The following is a 20,751-nucleotide window of genomic DNA, read 5'->3' on the forward strand; positions in this document are numbered from 1 at the left end:
CCAAATTGCCTAAAACTAGGTTATATATTTGACTTTTTCAGTTCTCCAAATATTGTAATTATTTCAATATTATAAGTTGCGCTCTTTAATGGAATTTCAATCTTAATCATATATAATTTCGACTATTAAAATGATTAAACAGCATTATAATGCGCCTAAAAGATCACAATTAATTTAAAAATTAAAATTTTCTATTAAATTTCGAAACAACGTGAAATTTAAACGTTAAATATTTCCAATTCAAACAATTATTTGTTAGTTTGATTCGAATTTAAGGCGCTAAAGTTTTTCAGTAATTATCGAGACGAAATTTTATTTTCGTATTTTTCAACATTTATAATTGAAAAATATTGTATTATTTTAACTCTCTTTAAGCTTTGAGTTAATTTTACCGCTCTTTATACTGCCTTTGCATACTTTAAGGCGCTGTAACAAAATTTTTGGCGACATTTTCGAGTCGAATTTTTTATTAAATCAGTTGTAACAATAATAATAATCTAAAATATAATTTTAAATCACTTTAGAATAAAAAAAAGTGAAAAATAACGTGATGCGCCTAAAACTAGGCAACATATAAAATTTATTGCGGTTTAAGTGCTAGTTAGTTAGGCTCGTTCAGCGTTTGCTCAGTATTGTAATTAAACAATTGTTTTTCGAAAACTTTTACAACAATTTAGTGGTGAGAAATAGCAAAAATAAAATAAAAAAAATTTAAAGTAAATTTTATATGAAGTTATATTGAGAGTTATGCATTCAAATATACTTAATAATGCCATGATCGATTACATTTATTACCATAATTTTATTTTTGTTCTTCTTATTATGAATAAATAATCAAATAGTGTGGTACTGACCCTGTAGGACTCTGAGTACTTGTAATTATTCGAAATTTTTAAGATTATCCCATAAATTTCTTTATGTATGGCTGCTCTAATATAGTTTAAAATTATATATTTTCTTATGCATATATGTATGTATGTAAGTTGACAACAGCTCAGATTTCCTGCAGGGCGTGTAAGCAAAATCACTTATTTACGAAACACAAGTTTTATTGTTTATAAGTACTTTATTTCACTCCACGCAGACAAGATTGTTGCCAAGTTTGAACAAAATATATTCAGACATATCCATATTTAAAGCACACAAAAAAAAGGACTCTCTATTCAGCAGTTAAATTATATTTTTTTTCATATAATTTTCAACAGCAGCACAACGAATTGGCGAAGTATTTTTTTTTTTTTATATTCATATTTATTCTTAATTTTATTTTGCTGTAGTGTAGAATATTTTAGTATTTATATTTTATTTGTATTTATATTTAGCAGTTTTTTTTTTATTGTAATTGCTGTATTTATTGCTTACTGTTAAACATTAAGCAAGTCAAAAGTTAACAAAAAATAAATAAAAAATGTTAAAAAAAAGCGATGAAATTGTTCCATACTCTCTTTTTCACTCTCTCACTCTCTCTCTATAAAACGTTGTTTTCTTCTCATCCACTGTGCTCTCTTTTCGTCTCATGCAGGTATTTTTTGATTTGATGCGCGAAATAAGATCCCGCAAAACCGAAGATTCGAAAGCGACTAGCGGGCGTGCTAAAGACAGATGCAAGAAGCGGAGACTTAAGTGTACACTACTTTAGGCGTATTTGTAGGTGCATAAGCAGACTCTAAGCAAATATAAGAAAAACAAAAACAATATAATGAACAAATCAAATATGCAAATATGAGAACAAAAACAAAAAACAAAAAACACAAACAAAAACAATTGTAAAAAACAAGCGAACAAAGATTGCAAACGAAACCCCTAACTGTACTCTACTCTCCCAACCACCAGACATCACATCGAATTAGTACCATAACCTACTACATAGCTGATCTGTGTATATGCAATAACAACAAAATTCCTAACCGAATTACCGAGAACCGTTTGTAGTATGTACCTTTCCTTCCGTTTGTTAAAATAAAAACAAAAATCGTTGAAAAGTTTTAGTAATTGCATTTAGTTCAAAAAGCTCTCATACTAATTTGTTAATTTGTATTTTATAGAAATGCTACTTAATTGCTTACTAATTAATTTTGTTAGTGGTATTTAGTTGCTGTACGAATTGAGTTAGCTTTTTTTTTAACACTGAGTTGCTAAAAAGCAATGAAATTTTTGGTTTGTTTCATTTATTTATTTTTCTTCTTGGGTTTAGCTTTAAGATTTCCGCTCCTTGCTTATTCTGCATGCACCACTAACCTTACTAATTACATACAAAACAAAACAGTGTACAATATTTTTTATGAATAACAAAATTTTAAAAATATTTTTTTTTTAACTTTTAAAAATTCAGTTTGTGGTATTTTTCAGCGGTTTCCAAACGATAGATCGACGTTTGAAGTATGTTTATTGTTTATCTTTCTATACTTGTAAAATTTCAGATTTTTCTACATATTAAGTTTTTTTGGTGTCCTCTCACTGATTCTATTGATTTTACCCCAGCTAATTAAAGTTCCTCTCATACATTTGGCGATTACAGTTTCATAGTGGTGAAATTTTCTTCCTTCAAGACAAAAAAATAGTTGCTGAGAGCCTATAGACAATTTTTTTGTGGCACTCTCATAGAAACCCTCGTCCCTATGGGGAAAAACTGGTGCGGTCGATTTTCATAACCTCCACTTGACGCAAATTTTATCACCATAGACAGAAACAGGTAGAAAGAAATCACTTAATGCCAGGTCCAAACAATAAGGTGGATGCATAAGTTTATTTCAACCAAACTCCCGCAAATTTTGGCGAGTACCTATCGACGTGTGTGTGGCCGGGCGTTGGCGAATTAAGCGTTTGGCCTTAGGGGAGCAGCTTGTAGTAGATGATTGTCATTGTCAATCTCAAAACCCACATAGCAAAACCTTCCTGACCGTTAATCCTGGCTTAACTACTGTTTGTAGCGCTCAACGCGATTCGTTTTCGCTTGACATTGTCGTAAGTGACTCACTTCCCATCACCAGTAATCGTTCGCTTCAGAAATGGATTAATTTTGTTGCGATTCAGCGGCGCTTCGTAGATGGAAACTTAACCATGAAGTTTTTGCGTCAACTCGTATGGCGACCTTACATCGAGCTAATTTTTGTATCCAGCCTTATTTAAATGTTACCAAATAGTTTTTTGTACAATGTTTAGCTTCTTAGCTTTCAAAACGTTGCTTACATGACGTTCAAAGTCGACGATTTCTACTATTGCAATCGATATTTTCGATAATTGATCTTCCAGAGCATGGTACATTTTGGCATCAAAATTACCGGAACGGAATCGGCGAAACTAAAATTGTGGATGAATGACTCGTACAGTATCAACCATAAATACCATTCACGATTTCGCCTATATCAAAGAAATGTTATAAAATGTGGCGTATTTTCTCGTGGGTCGTGTCCATCTTAGACGCGTGCAAGCAATTAAATATTAGTCTGGAAGTTTTTTTTTTACAACAAAATGTTATCTTTGTAATGACATATTGCGTAACACGATCGCACTAAAAAGCCAGCTATTGTAAATATTATATATTACTAGATCTAATATTATATACAGGATTTAATGTTCTCAAAGTCCTTGTTTCCGCCATATCCCCGATTATTATGTATATACCACATATTTGGTCGTTAGTTACTCGAAATTTTTGAAGATTCTTTCTCAATACTGTTATTGTGGTTAATCCTGGAATTCCAAAATCTTTACATGATGCAAGTCTCTCTTTCTTTCTCTGAGAAAGACAGCAACAAATGCCGATTGCCCTAGAAAAGTCTCGTGAATTCCAACGTAGGCTTTTATACTAACTAAAATTATAAGGTATATCACACACATTTCTTATTATAAATCGTATTTTTTATGCCACGATTTTTCCTAACTCATTAAACTGTCACATTCAATCTGTTGGGTGATCAGATCCCAAAGGCGGTAGTGAATAAAGAAGCCTATCCAAATGCTTCGCATTTTAATCGCATACTTTCGCTGCGGCAGATTTCAAAGCTTGTTAAAAGTTTTTTTTTTTATCAAAATTAGTCTTCCAATTGAGGTTAGGTTTCTAAATTATGCCGCACCAATAACCATATTTAAAATTTTGCTACTCTTAGCCTATTCGATAATTTTATTGTAAATATAGTATAATCTAATATATAAATAAGCTAATACATCGGCTTCCAAACTAAAACATACTAAAATACACCACAATATATACATATGTACACCACAATATATGAACACGCCTCCGAATACAAACCTAACCTACTTGTATACTTATATGTATGTATATACCCGGTTTTTTATTCTCCTACTATTGTATTGCTTTTTGGTATTGGGGCTAAATTTCTTGCTTCAAACAGCTTTATTTCACTATTTAAATTATGTGAGAATTTTCAAAATTTTATTTAAATTTTTTGAATGAGTTTGTTTGTATATATGAATTTTATATTATATTTATTATGTAATTTTGTATTACATATTTTCTGTTTATATGTATTATTCGTAGTTTGAGTAGCATTTCACATCTTCGTCACATAAAAACTAAACTCATTTTCTTTAACGCCATCGCTTTACGAAAACAACAATTTTTTTCTAAACATGTATTTACTAAAATTGTCTATTCTCTTTCAATTATGCGCAGGTATTTTATGATTTAATCAGGGATATTTCTTCGCGAAAGAAACAACGTCAGTCCGATGTGCGACAGCCGCCAAAAACCAAATCTCATTGCTGCCAACTGCTGTAATATTCATGAAATTTGAAAACCGAACAACTTCAATACAAAAATAACAAACAAAAAAAAAAAAACGACGCTGATGAACAACACAAGCAGAATGCCGCAAACCAACAATGACAATGACGACGAATGAATAAAAATAATTATTCACTCCATTTAGATACGGAAAAGAGGAAAAACAAAAACAACAACATGCAAAGCTGTTGTCTTTGCAAAAGTTATTAAAATAAAAAGTAAAACAAGAGTTAAAATACGTTCTAAAACTGCAGCGCAACTCTGTTATATTACAACAATAGAGGAGAAAATGAAAACAGCATATGCAACTCAATTTATGCGTAAATTTGTAAAAAAAATATTATAATTAAAACCTACAAGCCACTTACAATTGCATGCTTACATACATACATACATACATACATAAGTTTATATAGGTAAATATAAAGCAACACCAATTGTAAAATCAATCAACAACGTACTGTATTCAATAAATGAACAAATGAGAAACCAAAATATACAACAACAATATAAACCTTGTAGAGAATTATATTTTGGCAACTTTTTGTGTACTAACTTTGCTTATGTTTATTGTTTAAAGGAGAGCTAACGAGAAAGTATATAGTTATAGACTGTCTACTACTCATGGTTGCTGTAAAGATATTTTATGATTTTCTAAAGAATTCCATACAATTTGATTTGAATATTCGAAACAATATTCGTTTGGATAGTTTAGACAAGTTTTTCATGATTTTTTTTTTAAAGAATTCCCTAAAATTAATTTTGAAGGTCCGAAACAATATTCGATTGTGGGTTGGGGGCGCACAACACGCTTGAATTCGTATTTTTTTAATAACTTCGCTAAAGTTATAAAATTACCATATTCTGGCAGCATTATGCCAATTTAAATTTTTTTTTAAATATTGAAGTATTTTTGTTTTTTTTTTGGTTGCAAGTTTCCATTTCATACCAACGTCGGTACAAACTGGAAAAATTATGAAATTTATAGCCTGCTTTTAGATGCGAATGTAGGTGTTGAGACAAAATTTGTGAGTAATATTTCAATAATACCAAAAAGTGGCATATTTTGATCGCTTGAAGAATTTGTGGTTACCAAAAAAATAATTACTTAAATTTCTGTTAAAATTGTTTGATACCTAAATACAAATTTGCAAAAATATAGCATACTTTTGGGCATACAAGTTATATGGTATTTTTAAAATTCTCAAAACTTGGTTTTTTTTTCTCAATGTTAATTATTTTATTGCACAATAATACTCTTTTACATATGATTAAATTATAAAGTATTCAGTATTCAAATATAATATAATATCGAAATAGCTTTCAATGCAATATTGTTTTGCCTCTAAAGGCGAAGAACAAGTTTCGATTTGCAATTCTTTACTATTTCGCTTTTAATTATTAGTTTTCAAATTATAATTCTGGTTTTTACCACGTAAAAGCGCTTCTCAAACTTTATACGGATCAACAAAAATTTGAAAAGGGATTTTTGGATACTTGTAGCTTCATGTTAAAATTGTCTAACAAACATTTTTTAAACCCAGTTTATCTAATTGAAGATATTTGCATTGAAATTCAAGCTTAAACCTGCGTTATAATATAATTAATTATTTGTTCGGGCATTAGATTAGCAATGAAAGTATATTCTTTATGGAAATTGTATCGTTGATGATTCTAGATAATTTTAGATCAATGCATAGATATAATTCTATGTTGGTTAATAAGGTATCAGCAGAAAATTACTCTGCTTTGAATTTTTTTTTAACAACAGAAAAGAGAGTACTCTTAACTCTTTTAGGCGGCGGCCAAATGAAAGTAAAATAAATGTTAAAATCCAAATTAAATTTTTAATTAAATTTGTTTGAAAAATTACATCAACGGAAAAGCGTTCTACATCCCACTATCGGTTTTAAAAAACCTAAAATTCTTAACTATACAAATATTTGGTTGTACTGTGTAAACAATCATTTTTAAAATTTAATTGTATTCTCTAAATACAATTATTTAAATTATTATAATAATTTTTTTTTTAAGTTCAATTAAACAATTATTATGCACATAAAAAAAGGAAAAAGCAAAAAGAAACGAAATTAAAAACATGAGTCAAACGACAAATAACTATCAATATTTATATAATATACTTGTATTGTAAACATGCTTAAAAGTAATGCATTGCTTTAATTTGTATTTGTAAACATAAAAACATAAATTTTTTAATCATATTTGTAAAATATTGATAATTTACAAGTTACTTTACGTTGATATTATTAAGCGTATTATCACACTTATGTGAAGCTGAAGTCTAGGCGAAGTTTCACAGATATATGCACGAAGTGGCAGCGATAAATAAAAGAAAGAAAGAACAACAACAAACACACTGCACTGTGCGTTTTGTATTTAGTTATGCTATTGCAAGATCATACTCCGTTGCAAGGTTCTTATATTTATATCAAACTAAATGCATATACAAACACACATATACACATGCATACATAGAACAACTTCATGTATGTTTGTAAAACCGGTATGCTTGGTGGTAACCTATTTTTACCCAGCTATCTATCTATAAAAACCTATAAATCTTCCTATATGTATATTGTATTTAGTAGCAACAACAATAAAACACACACACACACACACACCAAACTCCTAAATAAATACCCAACATTATTATTATATTTATAATTATATATATATATATATACGTGTGTAATTATTTGTTTATTACTATGTAGAATTATAGGATGCTATTTTCTTTATGTTTAATTGATTTTGTGTAGTTATGCGTAATTGAAAGTTAAAAAAAAACAAAAAAATTATTATTAAAAACAACAATTCTAATTGCAAACACATTCTCATACATTGTTGTAGTCTTCTTTGACACACTGTGCACTCACCCTTATGTCTCATATGCAATTGTTTGTTGCATTGTTGCAAATTAAAGCTGCAGTTCAAAAAACAAAACAAAAAAAAAAAAACAAAAAACAGCTGCATTCGAGTGAAGCAAGTGCGAAAAATTACAACAACAACAAAAAAATCAAAAAGTAGAAAAAAACACGTTCGTTGACTTTGCATTGTCAATAGATGTGTAAGCAAAAACAAACTTTCTTAACTAAACTAAGCCGCAAACGACGAAAAATTATACATAATTATTAAATAAAGTAATTTAATGAAGATGAAGATGAGAAACATTCAAACAATCGCTACAAAATATACATACATACTTATATAAAAAATGTACGAATATGCATTTGTTTTTTGTAAGAAAAATTCTTAATGAAAAATCCCAAAAATAGCTTCAATAAAAAATCAACTGAAAAATATGCAGCGTTTTTATTTTTTTTTTTAGATTTTTTAGTTAAAAAAGAAGAGAAGAAGAGCCAGAAAGAAGAAACTTCAGCTGCACTGAAGCTATAATACCTTTCACAGATGCATTACGTATTGCATAAAAGGGTATCAAAATTTCTTTGTTTTAATTTTTATTGGTCAATTTGCAAGGCAGCTATATCCTATAGTAGTACGATTTCGGTGATACTGACAAATGTAATGCTTCTTGTGTAGAAAAGAACGTGTGCAAAATTTCAGATCGATATCATCGATATAGCAAAAGCTGAGGAACTTGTTCGCGTATATATGTATGCATGTACAGACAGACGGACATGACTAAATCGAACTATTGTTTAGCGGCCGAAAACATTCCTGCAGCAATTTCGACGAATGGTGCCGATTTGACACTATTGGCCGGTTAAAAATTCAAGTCCATTCCGGTTATTTAGACCCGATTGTCGTGAGAACGCTGGGTTTTCGTCGATTCCTTCTGGATCCTACAAGCTTCATGGCTAACTTAATATTCGCTCTTCAAGGTATAAATATATTCTTTACAGGCGTCACAATCGAGTACGTTACTAACACTTCATGAGTGATTTTTCGGTGGCGAAAAAATCTAAAATTGTAAGCAGTCAAAACTTTGTGTGTGTTGCTGACCTATAAAAGCCGTTTAATATGATATTAGACTACCGAAATGGCTTCAAATCTTGCAGGATCCTTTATATTTAAAAACCCACATATCACCAAGAAGAGGAAGAGAGGAGTTGAGAAGCCGGAATATGAACAAAAGCGTGGCCCCAGAACTGGCAGCGGCAAGAATAAAATGTGTATGTATGTATGCTTATAATAATTTTCTTAAAGTAATTACCAAGCACTTTTTCTCATAGCAAAAATGTAAACAACGCAATGTTACGAGCAATATAACCGCACTGGAGATATACCCATATAGTACAAACTTATGCTTAAGACTACTGTTCACGGAGAGAAATGTAACTATATAAATATAATTATATTATAGAAAGATGTATATTTCAGTGAATAGCTAAAAGTAATTCATTGATTATCATTATGTAGGAGGATATAAATGATCCTGTTCGGAAAACAGAAATGCAATAGAAAGTGGCACGAGAAAAGCTAGCAATAAGCACTTAAGGGAAATTTAAGTTCAAAAAAAACTATTTCAGCGACGAAAAGATTCGTTTTAAAATATGATTCGTGGAGATGTCAATTAAAAGCCTAAGTTAAACACCAAGACAGATTGCCTTCGGATATAAACTATAAGGATAAGGAGGTCCAAGCCTTGTATATAGAATTTACAACGTCGGAAACACGATTATTTCGAAATTAAAAATGCTAATGCGAAGCCAAAATTTCGAAAAATAGCCAAAACAATATTTTTTCCCTGGTCAACAGTCATTAAAGGGGTAAGGGAATATCCTAATATAGAAATCTGTAAACATCAAGAATATTTTTTTCATATTTCAGTGGTTTAAATATTTAAAAATATCTCCGTAAAAGGATTTTTCAAAATTCAAATTATTTTCAAAGTTAGAGTTGTTTTATAGTCGTGGCAACTAAGCCGGTTTAGCCTTAACTGAAAACTATAAAGCAGGTTAAATGTACTATGACCGTATGTAAATATCGTAAAAAAAACATCTTCGGGCATATTGGCTTCTTCTTTACCATCTTTTGAATATAGTTGCCTTTATCATAATTTCGGGCTGTACAGCGAAATTTTCAGCAGGCCTTGAGCTTATCAAAGCCTATGAGCTTTTCAAATAATCTCGCTCTAATAAATAAAAGTTAATAGATCTTAAACTTAAAGAGATACAATGTTTGATAATAATTTCGATTTTTCAAGTCACTCTGATATGCAAATTTTTTTACAAAAACGCCTTTTTTGTTATTATTAGTCCTTCGAACATTACCTGTATTCATACATTGTAATCATACTTTCTTTGGGATTTGGTTTGGGACAATTGCAAGCAGAAAAATCTTTCTCGTCGCCAGACACGTTTTTGCGTAGGCTACGGGATCAAGGGAATCCCAAATTTTTAAAAATGAATCATAGATCATTAAATTACATAAAGTTTTGAAAATGTCTTTTCAAACAAAAAAAAAAAAAAAAAAAAAAATTAAGAAAAACCAATTTCTTCTGACTACAACTCCTTATGTAAATACTTAAGCTAAATTATAATCCACACATCCATGCTTGACCCTGTGTTAGAATAAAAAAGACATTTTATTTTATAATATTTTTATTTGAAAATTTTTATTTCAATTTTAAATTTCATTTCACTTACAAATAATTATTATCATTAGCATTAAATGTAATTTATTCACTATTGTGTTTATTGTATGCATTCGTGTACATACATACATATGTATGCAATATAGATGCATGTATGTTATTGTAATGAGTTTTATACGTCACAATGATTTATATACATACATTTTTTCTTGTAGACATATGTATAATTACATATGTACATACATTCTAAATAAATGGTATGTGTGTATATATGTATAAATTTTTATTATCATAATCGCCAACTTTCTTTTACAATATTTTTTTTCTTTGTTTATATTTTCTCTTTACAATAATGAAGATAAAACATTTTATTGTTATTTTTTACAACATTTGTGTATGAAATTTACAAATATTTTATGGCTTTCACAACTTAAATATTATGTTTTTGGAAATTTTACGAAAAAAATTTTGTAGAGTTTTTGAAATTTGCATATAATATTCATGTAATTAGGTGTGTTAATGTAACAAAAATTTAAAAAAAATTCTCTTGTTTGAAAAAAAAAATTAAAATTGTTATTTGTTATCAACCGAGACACATTGAACAGTTAGCAGCAGCAGGGTTGCATGTTTTATATCATATATTGCCATATTACGATATTTGTAATATTTTGACACTTCTTGACATTGATTTTGGTATTTTCTTATTCTCCAGCTGCTACTTCTTCAATATATCTTATCAATAAATATTATTTTTATATTAAATTTCGATTTACTTTCTTTTATTTAAGTGTTTTGTAAAGATTTTTAGCTCTTCTTCCGGATAGGCACTATTTTCTTCATTCAACAACTTCAGAGTTTCGTTCGTTTTGTCGTATTTTAATCGATTTTACAAGGTTTTGGGTTTCGCAAATGTTAAATAACGGTTTTAAATTTCAGAAAACTAATTCGAAGAGATTTAAAAACAATTTTTTTGAGTAAAGATTTTCTGCAGTTTTTTTTTTAAGTTCAAAAATATATTTTAGTTTAATATAAAAATTTAAAAAGTATTTTCCGTCGCTCTTTGAGAAATGTTTAATATAAAATTGTAAGTAAATATCTGTTTTCTCAATATTTAAACTTAAAACCATTTCGTATCGAAGCTGTAGCACTGGTATCAAATTTTTCTTCATTTCACTTTTTTTCAAAAAAATTTTCATAAATTCTTTTTATTTTTTTATTGTACCCATACAAACATTTCGCTTGCCTATTGTTTAATTATTGTTTACATATTGTGTCAATATATTGTTTTTAATTTTTTTGTTTGTTGCTTCAATTTTGTTTATTTTAAATTTTAACTATTTGCTTTATCACTTACTTTTATTGTTATTACTGTGAGTATATTTTTTGTTTCTGTTGTAATTTATATTTCTTTTATTGCTTACAAACAATATTCTTTTGTTGCTGTTATATAAATATATTTTGTGGTTCCGAAAGTCAAATTTCTGCTCGCTAATTTACAAAAACAATTTTGAAAATGTTTTTCTCTATTTTTAAATTTATTTAAATTTTTATCTCTTAAATTTATTTTAATCAGTGTTTTAAGTTGCAAATTTTGAACATTTTGGAATTTTCTGGTTAATAATTTTTAATTTCAATAAATCATTTTCTTTCGGAGAAAATATACAAACATTTTTGTTCAGAGCTCTGAAATTGCGCAAAATTTGGAAATAAATAATTGCAAAATAGCACACAAATTTAAATTTACCAAAATCGCAAGAAAACATTTTTATATTTGATTTTTTTTTTGTATTGCATTGTTTTTATTGCTGTTGCAAAGAAATTGGCGCAAAAATTTTTTTTTTTACTTTTTGTTTTATGGTCACACATTCTTGTAATTGTTTTTTTTTTTTTTTGTTTTAATAAGTTAAATAACGCTTGTTCAAAGTTGGTTATTTTTAAGCAAAATTTATTTTAAAGAGGTAAAAATTATAAAAAAAATAAAAAAAAATTTTAATAATAAATTATAAATATAAGTTATAATTGCTTCCATTTCGAAAAATATGTTGGATTTTACTATTTCGATGAAATCGAAATTTAGTATATTATTTTATCAATATAAGAACTTTATAAGCTGTTTTTTGAAATACGATTTTTTTATACGCTGTTTTTTGAAATACTAATATTTCATAGAAACTTTGATTTGAAATGTGTTCTAATTTACGAATTTTTCACTTATTTATAGCGAAATTTTTAGAAGAAAATTAAATTTTTATTAAATTATTTTGCTGTTTTAATTACTTCAACTTCGAAAAAGTTTATGGAAACGCAATTTTATATTTTATTCTTTTAGAAATTTTAGAAGTGAATGAGCTAAAAGCAGCAAAATCTGAATTTTTTGTTATAAATTAATTTGGAACTTTTTTTCTAATTTATCACTTAATTATTGTGAGTCGAAAATTAAAAAAAAAATCGGATTCGTAGGTCAAAATTTTCAAAATAAAGATTTTTCATATTGATACCATAATTTAAAATATATAATATATCCCGGAATTGAAAATTTCTTACTTTTTGAACATAAAAAATCTATTTTTGATTTTTTGCATGTTTCAAAAAAAAAAAAATTTAATATGAAATATTTTTTTAACACTTATTATCTTTTTATTGGTAGTTTGAATGGTTTCAATTAATATACTTTTTACTATTGAAGGCTTGTTGACAAATAAATAATTTCTTTAACTAGCTGCTTGGAATTAAAAAAAATAATTTTACTCTTTTTTTCTTTCAATTATATATCGCTTGGTAACAAATTAATATTTTTGAAACTAACTGTTTGAAATTAAAAAAAAAACCAATATTTTACTGCTTAAAAAGTGTTAACCTTTCAACGAGCAAGCGTTACTAACCACACATTTTATGAAATGGTTTTTTTTTAGTACTTTTTAATTTTTAATAAACAAACTTTATTCTTACAGACATTTGTTTCTTACATTAAATTTTCTTTTAACATATTTATACTCAATCGTTTTCGATTTCGTGCATTGTTTGTTTATTTATTTTATTTTACTCTCTTTGTTTTCGGCTAAAAGTCACTTAATATCAACAAAAATACTTTACAACGCTCTGTTAATTCTTTAAAATACAACTGATGCTTATTTACTTATTTTATTGCTTACATCATAGATAAATTTACTTACTTTTTCAATAATTTTGCTTATCTTTTGTCTATTAAATTTTTCTCACATTTTTCTGCACTCTTACACACTTACATAATTAAGTTTTTTGTATTTTTGTATCTATTTGTTTTTATTTTTTTCGACGTATTAAAACTATTCAATTGAATAGAGTTCGCATTTCATTAACGGTGGATGGTTCAATTCACTTTGCATGAATTTTCAATTTTTTTGTTTAAGAATTTCAAAAATTTCTTACTTGCGCATGCATAAACAATTTTGTCGTTTAATATTAAAAAAAAAATATTTTATTTATATACTATATTTTATTTAAATAAATTTTATTTTTTATTTTCAGTTATTAATATATTACAGCGGTTAGTTCTATTTATTTTTTAATTTATTATTATTAAATTTACGCACAAATAGCACTTAATTACAATTAATTAATAATTACAACAAACGTATTTTTTTTTTATTTTAATATTAAATTTAAACATTTTTGTTGTCAATATAAATTACATTTACAAAATATGTATGAATGGCTCATACATTACATACTTATGCACTTTAATATTAAGGTTTGTTTTGTTTGTTGTTGTTGTTTGTAAAGTTAATTTTAATTTAAGCATATTTGTAAAAAAATCAATATCTTTGCACTAAATTTAATAAAATAAGATTTGTAATCTTAAAAAATGTACTACAAAAAATATTATTAATAAAGTGAAACAAAAAAGTCAAAATAATTACAAAAAAAATTAATTGCAAATTACATATATTGCATGATATAATAAAAATTATAAATATTTATGCACACTTAAATGTAAAATATTTTTTTTATGTAAAAAAATCGTAAGTCAATATACATTGTAATATATATATATATTTTTAAAGTAATTATAATAATTACTTAAAATATTGTAATTAAGAAAAAAGTGAAATATATATATTTTTTATATATATTAACTGTGTATGTGTTTGTATATGTCTGTTTGTAGTAGCAGCGGCTGTTATTTGTTTTATTACTAAACGCAAGGTCAAAAATTAACAAAAATAAAATTATAAAAAAATTTAAAAAAAAATTTAAAAAATGAAAATATTAAAAAAATTTTTTAAATAATTGTTAAAATATTATAAACACATACAAATGCATATAATTTTTTATTTGTATTTATTACAATTATATTTAATTTGCGGCTGTTGTTGGTCTCTATTGGCGTGGATATGTATTCACTTTTGCTTAATTTGTTTTTTTTTGCTCGCTAATTTTTGCGTTAACGCAAAAGTTTAATCAATTAATTACAATTTTAATTATTTACAATAAACATATGCATGTAATGAATTTTATTTTAGATTTTATTTTTATTTTTATTATTTTAAAATTTTTGTTTTTATAATTATATATTTTTTACAATTATGTTTTTATTACTTTTTGCCTTATTGCATAGCGTCAGTAAAATTTTTTTTTGTGTTTTTATTATTTGTATTGCATTCGTGTTTAGAAAGAGACAAAAAATCGAGTAAATAAAGAAATTCAACACATAAAAACATTGCTTGTATTTCTTTGAGATCATATAAATGTACATATGTGTTTGTGTGTGTGTGTCGATGCAAGTACAACAACATTTTGCTTATATGACAGCGCGGTGGGGGGACCGAAGTGCAAGTAGAAACCTGACCTTTGAAAACTTTTTGGAAAAAAAAGATGTCTTCAAAAGCAGTCTTTCGAGAGCTGGACGCGAGTTCTTATGAGAAAGAATAAGCTCTTACAATTTTTATAAGTATTTTGACATAACCTCACACTTTTTAAGTAGTTAGTAAGACTTTAGTTGATGGACCACAGCTTGAAGCTAGTTGAACTTTTCATAACTGATTTTGCTTGAGACGAGCCAGCACTTGGGCGATTTTTCTACCATATGGGATATGAAAAAGGATAATATCTGACAAAATAGAAAGCTCTATAAGTTTTAACCTGCGCCAAAAGAGCTGTTGGACGACGCTTTTTCGCTGACAGAAATACCTACAAAGCTATGAAATTGTCTGCTGAGAGAGTAAGCCCCACTCAAATGATCATAATTCTCTTGTAAATATTCCTTCGACATACTCTCCCCTTAAGGCCGCGCTGTCGATAAGCCAAAAGCGAACGCTACAATCATACAAAATCTTTAAGATTACAACAAAAACAACCAACTAATTACGCTCACAACCATCCGCGATACCAACACCGCTTCCCTCCACGACGCTGACACTCCCCACCGCTGCGGCAGCCATAACCGCTGCCACATTCGCATGCCGCAACATCAAATCGCTTTCCGTTGCCGCCTTTCCGATGCTGCTCAAATTTAGCACCGACGCATTGTCGGACGCCGACGTCGCTGCATACTCTTGTGCGGACAATTTGAGAAATTGCTCATAAGCCGTTAGGCGCGAGCTCGACGTCGCTATGGGCGGTTCATCGCCGCTCAACGCCTCCATGCTGCTAGCAGCGCAGGAGCCAGCGTGGAATACTTTGCTAGCCATAACGGCGGCGCTGCTGCTGTACGGTGGTGGTGGTGGACGCTCATTTAGCAAGCTGCTGCCGCTGCCGAGCGTGTGCGTGAGCGCGCCAATACCGATGCGACTGCTGGTGACGACGTCGGCGGCTGCTGCGCTGGCAGTTGCGCTGATGCTGCTCAAGCTGCCGAGTCTTTGTAAATGCTGTTGTTGCTGCTGCTGCTGCTGTTGTTGTTGCTGCTGTTGCTGTTGCTGGTGATGATGTTGTTGCGCATGTGCCTGTTGCTGTTGTTGTTGTTGTTGCATGTCGAGCGTCGCCAACGTCGTGTGGGGATGTGCAACAACGGTCGTTACGGCTGTGGCGCCGAACAGCGTCTCGTTTGATTGTCGATGATGATGTTGTTGTAGACCAGTTGGCGTAGCTTCCAAAGCACTGCTGCTCATTGGACTTGGCGACGTTGGCGATTGCTTGATGTGCGTAATGGCCGATGTGCCAACTGCAGAGACACTCAAATCGCTGCCGACACCACCACCACCAATGCCAACACCGCTGCTGCTCACGTTCTGGCAATCGCTGAGATTACCGAGATAACGCGCGTTATTGTTGCTACCGCTGCTTGTGTTGTTGCTGTTGTTGATTGCGTTGCCGCCACCGCTGGTGCTATCGACATTGTCATGCGCGTCCTTTGTTGTTGCTGCTGTTGTTGTTGCCGCCGTTGTGAGCGCCAAGCCGCGCACGCTGGCGCCACTTATCGAACCGTCGTCCATGGTCGCCGCTAAGGCGCCACTGCCGTGACGTTCGCTATTGCCACACTTGTTTACGCCTCCTACGCTTCCTCCTACACCGCCAATGCCGCTGCTACTACTACTATTGAATTCACTGTGTGTGGTTAGATTGGGCAGTTGCAGTTCATGCTATTCCTTTATCAATCGGTAGATGTGATGTGTGGCGCCGCTGTTCTGTTCCGCCACCTCGAACACGTACGCTATACAGAGCAGGGTCTCTTGTGTGTCTCGCGCTTGCATCACCTGCATTCAAGCAACAGAGTGAAAGAGAGAGCACGCGTGTGAAATATTTAAACTCTATTAAAAACTCGTTGAATCCACTCACCTGCAGTATTGTAAAGTTCTCCAGCACACTGTTCATCATATATCGTTCGGGTAAGTCCTTCAATTTCTGTATGAAGTTGATCATATATTCGCACATCGGCGACCGATGTATGCGATATACGAAACGACCGTTCTCCAAGCGTGAGTATTCCGTTTCCACTTTCTCAACCACCTGTTTACCGAAGGAGCAGACTTTTGTCGAACAGACGAGCACAACATTTTCGTTACTCTCATATCTAAAACACATACAAAGAATGAAGGGTATAAAAAAACTGCAAAGGAAATAATTTTGGATTTGAGAATACTTACTGACTCGTAACGCCATAAAAATCACCCGTCTCTCTGCCGGTATTCAAGTCTGCCCAACATTTTACCAAGTAGAAAGCGTTCTGTGGACCTTTTTCGTAGAGATCTTTGAGACCACCTGATTTCTCAGGGAATTTATCGGAGATTTGTCGGATGTCAACAGTCTGTATAGAAAATATTTATTGTTTAATTGAAAAACATATTTCATAACTGCTTTATTTGAGGACTTGGCATAGTGGGGAAAAACATTAAAAATATCAGCAACCAAAAACTGTTTAAACTCTCTTGCAGCTTTGCCATTTCCTACAGAAAAATAGAGTTTGAGTTATAGTCACACAAACAACGTTGTACTTTTGGAGAAAATGTTATTTAAGCCCGGACCGAAGCGGACCGCAATTCATATTTCGTCAAGGCTTGTCAACTCGATAGTATTCTCAAAAACTATATGGGAAATCTTTTCGGACATTACTTTAAAAAATCTTTTGGTGCGGGCTTCGGCATATGGACACCAGAAAATCTTCGTATTATACCGAGAACAAAAAAAATAGGTTAAAATGTACTGAAGACAGGTATGCTACACTCACTTATTCCTTGGAAGTCTATGTGCCAACCGAATAAAACATCGGTTTTGTAACAGTATACTTTTAAAAAGTAAAGACAGTAAGAATGCTGAGTTCGGTGGGAAGATAGAAAGTTGCGAGCTATCTATCAATTCCAGTTCCAGGTTTACGGCAGGGTTTCTCAAGTCGAGGTATCTGCCATTAATATTACAGCAGATCGACTGTTCCACATAGCAGACTCTTTCAGGGAGATGAGCGTTCACTACGCAGCAGGTCAGTGATGCGAGTCTCGAGCTCGAGAGTTCTGTTTGCTGAAAACTGGTTAAGAAAATTGTAACCTCACCGAGAACTGTCTAACTTTTGAGCGGGCAAAGGATACTGGGAAAATTGTTGGGATATATGTTTATAACACTATTGCACTTTAGCACTTACGGCTGGGCCGTGAGCTTTGTGAGTGCCTGTCAACTACCAGCACATCGGCAGAGCTAAGCACGTTCTGCTTCGGGTAAGTTTGGTACTTCGGAATATATCTATTGAGTTTCTCTTCACCAGCACATTAGATTGACACAAGACTTTATTACAGTAGTCCAAGGATGATGTTACGATCGACCGACTTTACCTAAACTTACCTAAATCTTATGAATATTCACAAACACTTACCTCAAGTAGCGGATCGGAGAAGGACGGTTTGCCGCCAAGTTGCACGAACAAATGCCGGTGATACTGCAGATAAGAAAAATATCATATTTATAGTAAAATGTTTGTAAGTAATACTATTCGACTTTGGACTTACGATTTCCTCTCTTTGTATCTCCATGAATGCCGAGAATTCGAGCAAGCGGAATTTGTGCGTCGCAATCGCTCTGCCCTCCCACGGCAGTTGTGCTGGCGGAAGACCTGCTTCGATGTCACCAGACACAGCTGTCGATGGTTTGCCGGCGGGATAGGGGGGTTGTGCGAATGGCTTAATGCTGTAATCGTAAAAACTGCGGTCAATGCAAACAATTTCAATGTCTCAGCTACAAAAAATTATTCAAGATAACTTACTCTTGTGAGGTGCTAGGCTGCAAACCGGGCTGCCAGAATTGCTGTGGGCGCGAAATAAGAAGTAGAAAGGAGAGAAAAATGGCATGTGAGTATGAATGTTTTTTTTAAATTATATTTTTTGATTATATAATAAATATACATAAGTATGTATAAATGTATGTACAACGGTAGATTATGTATAATATTTAAATTGAAATGAAAATATATATGAACAAAATGAGCCAGCGAAAAGCAAGGTTTATATGAAGAGCCAACAAAATTTAGGGTTATGCATTTGTGATGAGAGAGCGCTCTTAGCTAGTTGTTTGTTTTTTGGTTTAAGCATTTGAGAACGTAAAATACACATAATATAATTCACGAATGCTTATTACATAGAGATGATTTAGTTGTTTGTACAACAACTGGCGTTTTGGAGACCCCCAACCAATTTTAAGAATTCTTTTTTGAACTTTTTTAATTTTTTTTATTTTTTTCTATTTATTTTGCACTTTTCAGCTGCCGACACTGCTGATGAAATGAAGCGTACGATGAAGCGAGCGATGTTTTGCGTTTGCTTATGGTTCCCTATGAGGGCTACGAGTAGAAATGTTTGTGATGAATGCACCATAACCTAAAAACATACAAATGAATGGTGGCTTTGTGGCTGATGGCGTTGCCAACGGTACTTTATGCGCGCATACATATACAAAAAAATACATTACATACACACAAAGATATATGGATAGATAGAGGATTATGAAGCGCACAACGAGTGATTTATTTACAACGCAACGAGTAGCAAGTTAGCGATACATTATAGCGATTTCTATGATTTTCTTTGCTTCGCTTTTTGTTTTTATAAAGATGAGCACAAAATTTAGCCGAGTTCGTTAGAAGCGCATTGAATTTACATATGTATGTATGTATGAACTTTCTTACGCCCGGATACATCGGTGGATGATGGAGTGGCGTATGCGCATGCGTGGTGTGTGCGGCGTGTGGCACACCGGACGCCGTCGCAGCCGTTGTTGTTGTCGTCGTCGCCGCCGCTGCCGCTGCCGTACTCTGTTGCACTTGTGCCGCGGCCGCTGCCGCCACCACCGCCGCATGTTGCTGCTGTAAATAAAGCGTACCCGCTGAGGTGACCTGCGGCAAGTGCGGATGCGCTGGCGGATGTGCGCTAGTGCTGTGCGGATGCGGGTGGTGCGGGTGGTGGTGATGGTGCTGGTGGTGGCTATGATGTTGACTAAGGTGGTTGAGGTGGTGATGTTGATGGAAGTGATGTGAGTGTGTATGCGGCGTATGTAGGTGTGTGTACGCATGCGCATGCGGTCCGACTAGTTGCGCAGCAGCCGCCGCCGCTGCCGCAGCAGCTACTGTTGTCGACGATGAGTTTGCTGATGTGGCTGCAGGTGCAGGCAGTGCTGGTGATAGTGGCGGCGCTGCACCTGGTGGACCTACAGCGCCGTGCGTTGGCTGATGCAAGCCAGCCGCGGTGAAAGCCGCCGCTGAAGCGGCATATGCGAGATTTTTCGCTGCTTGCGCCGATACAATTTGTGAGCTGGTCATGCCGCTCATAGCCTGCAATGCTTTCTCCTTTTCGCTGAGCAAGTGCAGCGAATGGGCGTGACCGTTAATGCCGCCGATGCCGTTGGGTTCCTGAAAATATTCAATGGAAGGAGAAAGGTGGTGCTCGATGAGGCGTGTGGGTCAAATGCACTGAAAAATTGCTAGTATTGATATTGTGTAACGCAGTGGCTAAGTTCTTAAGTGGTAGCT

General features: G+C 32.0%; 3 protein-coding genes across 10 annotated transcripts in view; 1 reads left to right on the top strand and 2 right to left on the bottom strand.

The window, feature by feature from the left end:
* The window catches only part of Rala (Ras-like protein A), a 44,652-nt gene extending 36,579 nt beyond the window's left edge, over positions 1-8,073 (top strand). The window contains exons 5-6 of one of the 2 annotated variants that reach the window (XR_011396571.1): positions 1,523-1,931; positions 4,640-8,073. Coding sequence is in view for 1 of the 2 variants with exons in the window: in XM_070110206.1 (XP_069966307.1) it covers positions 4,640-4,744 (105 nt within the window). In the remaining variant the exon portion in view is untranslated. The remainder of the gene's footprint in view (positions 1-1,522; positions 1,932-4,639) is intronic. The other variant, XM_070110206.1, reaches the window with a different exon arrangement.
* A 7,594-nt stretch (positions 8,074-15,667) lies between these two features.
* On the bottom strand, positions 15,668-16,738 carry LOC106625297 (AT-rich binding protein). Its single transcript, XM_070110304.1, has one exon. The coding sequence runs from the start codon at positions 16,736-16,738 to the stop codon at positions 15,668-15,670; it is 1,071 nt and encodes a 356-aa protein (XP_069966405.1).
* A 125-nt stretch (positions 16,739-16,863) lies between these two features.
* Positions 16,864-20,751, bottom strand: part of sd (TEA domain transcription factor 1 homolog scalloped) — a 221,931-nt gene continuing 218,043 nt past the window's right edge. For 4 of the 7 annotated variants that reach the window (XM_070110208.1, XM_070110209.1, XM_014246183.3 and 1 more), the window contains exons 6-12: positions 19,912-20,631; positions 18,994-19,034; positions 18,740-18,932; positions 18,607-18,669; positions 17,390-17,550; positions 17,082-17,316; positions 16,864-16,999 (exon numbers count right to left, since the gene is read on the bottom strand). In XM_070110208.1, coding sequence (XP_069966309.1) covers positions 16,886-16,999; positions 17,082-17,316; positions 17,390-17,550; positions 18,607-18,669; positions 18,740-18,932; positions 18,994-19,034; positions 19,912-20,631 — 1,527 coding nt within the window. In that variant the 3' untranslated portion in view covers positions 16,864-16,885. The remainder of the gene's footprint in view (positions 17,000-17,081; positions 17,317-17,389; positions 17,551-18,606; positions 18,670-18,739; positions 18,933-18,993; positions 19,035-19,911; positions 20,632-20,751) is intronic. The other 3 variants (XM_036362384.2, XM_014246199.3, XM_014246191.3) reach the window with 3 other exon arrangements.

This window comes from Bactrocera oleae, chromosome 5 (genome assembly GCF_042242935.1).
Source record: "Bactrocera oleae isolate idBacOlea1 chromosome 5, idBacOlea1, whole genome shotgun sequence".
NCBI lineage: Eukaryota > Metazoa > Arthropoda > Insecta > Diptera > Tephritidae > Bactrocera > Bactrocera oleae.

Bases quoted from the DNA above. Each gene is read 5' to 3' on its own strand.
- LOC106625297 (XM_070110304.1), bottom strand. From the start codon at position 16,738: ATGGACGACGGTTCGATAAGTGGCGCCAGCGTGCGCGGCTTGGCGCTC.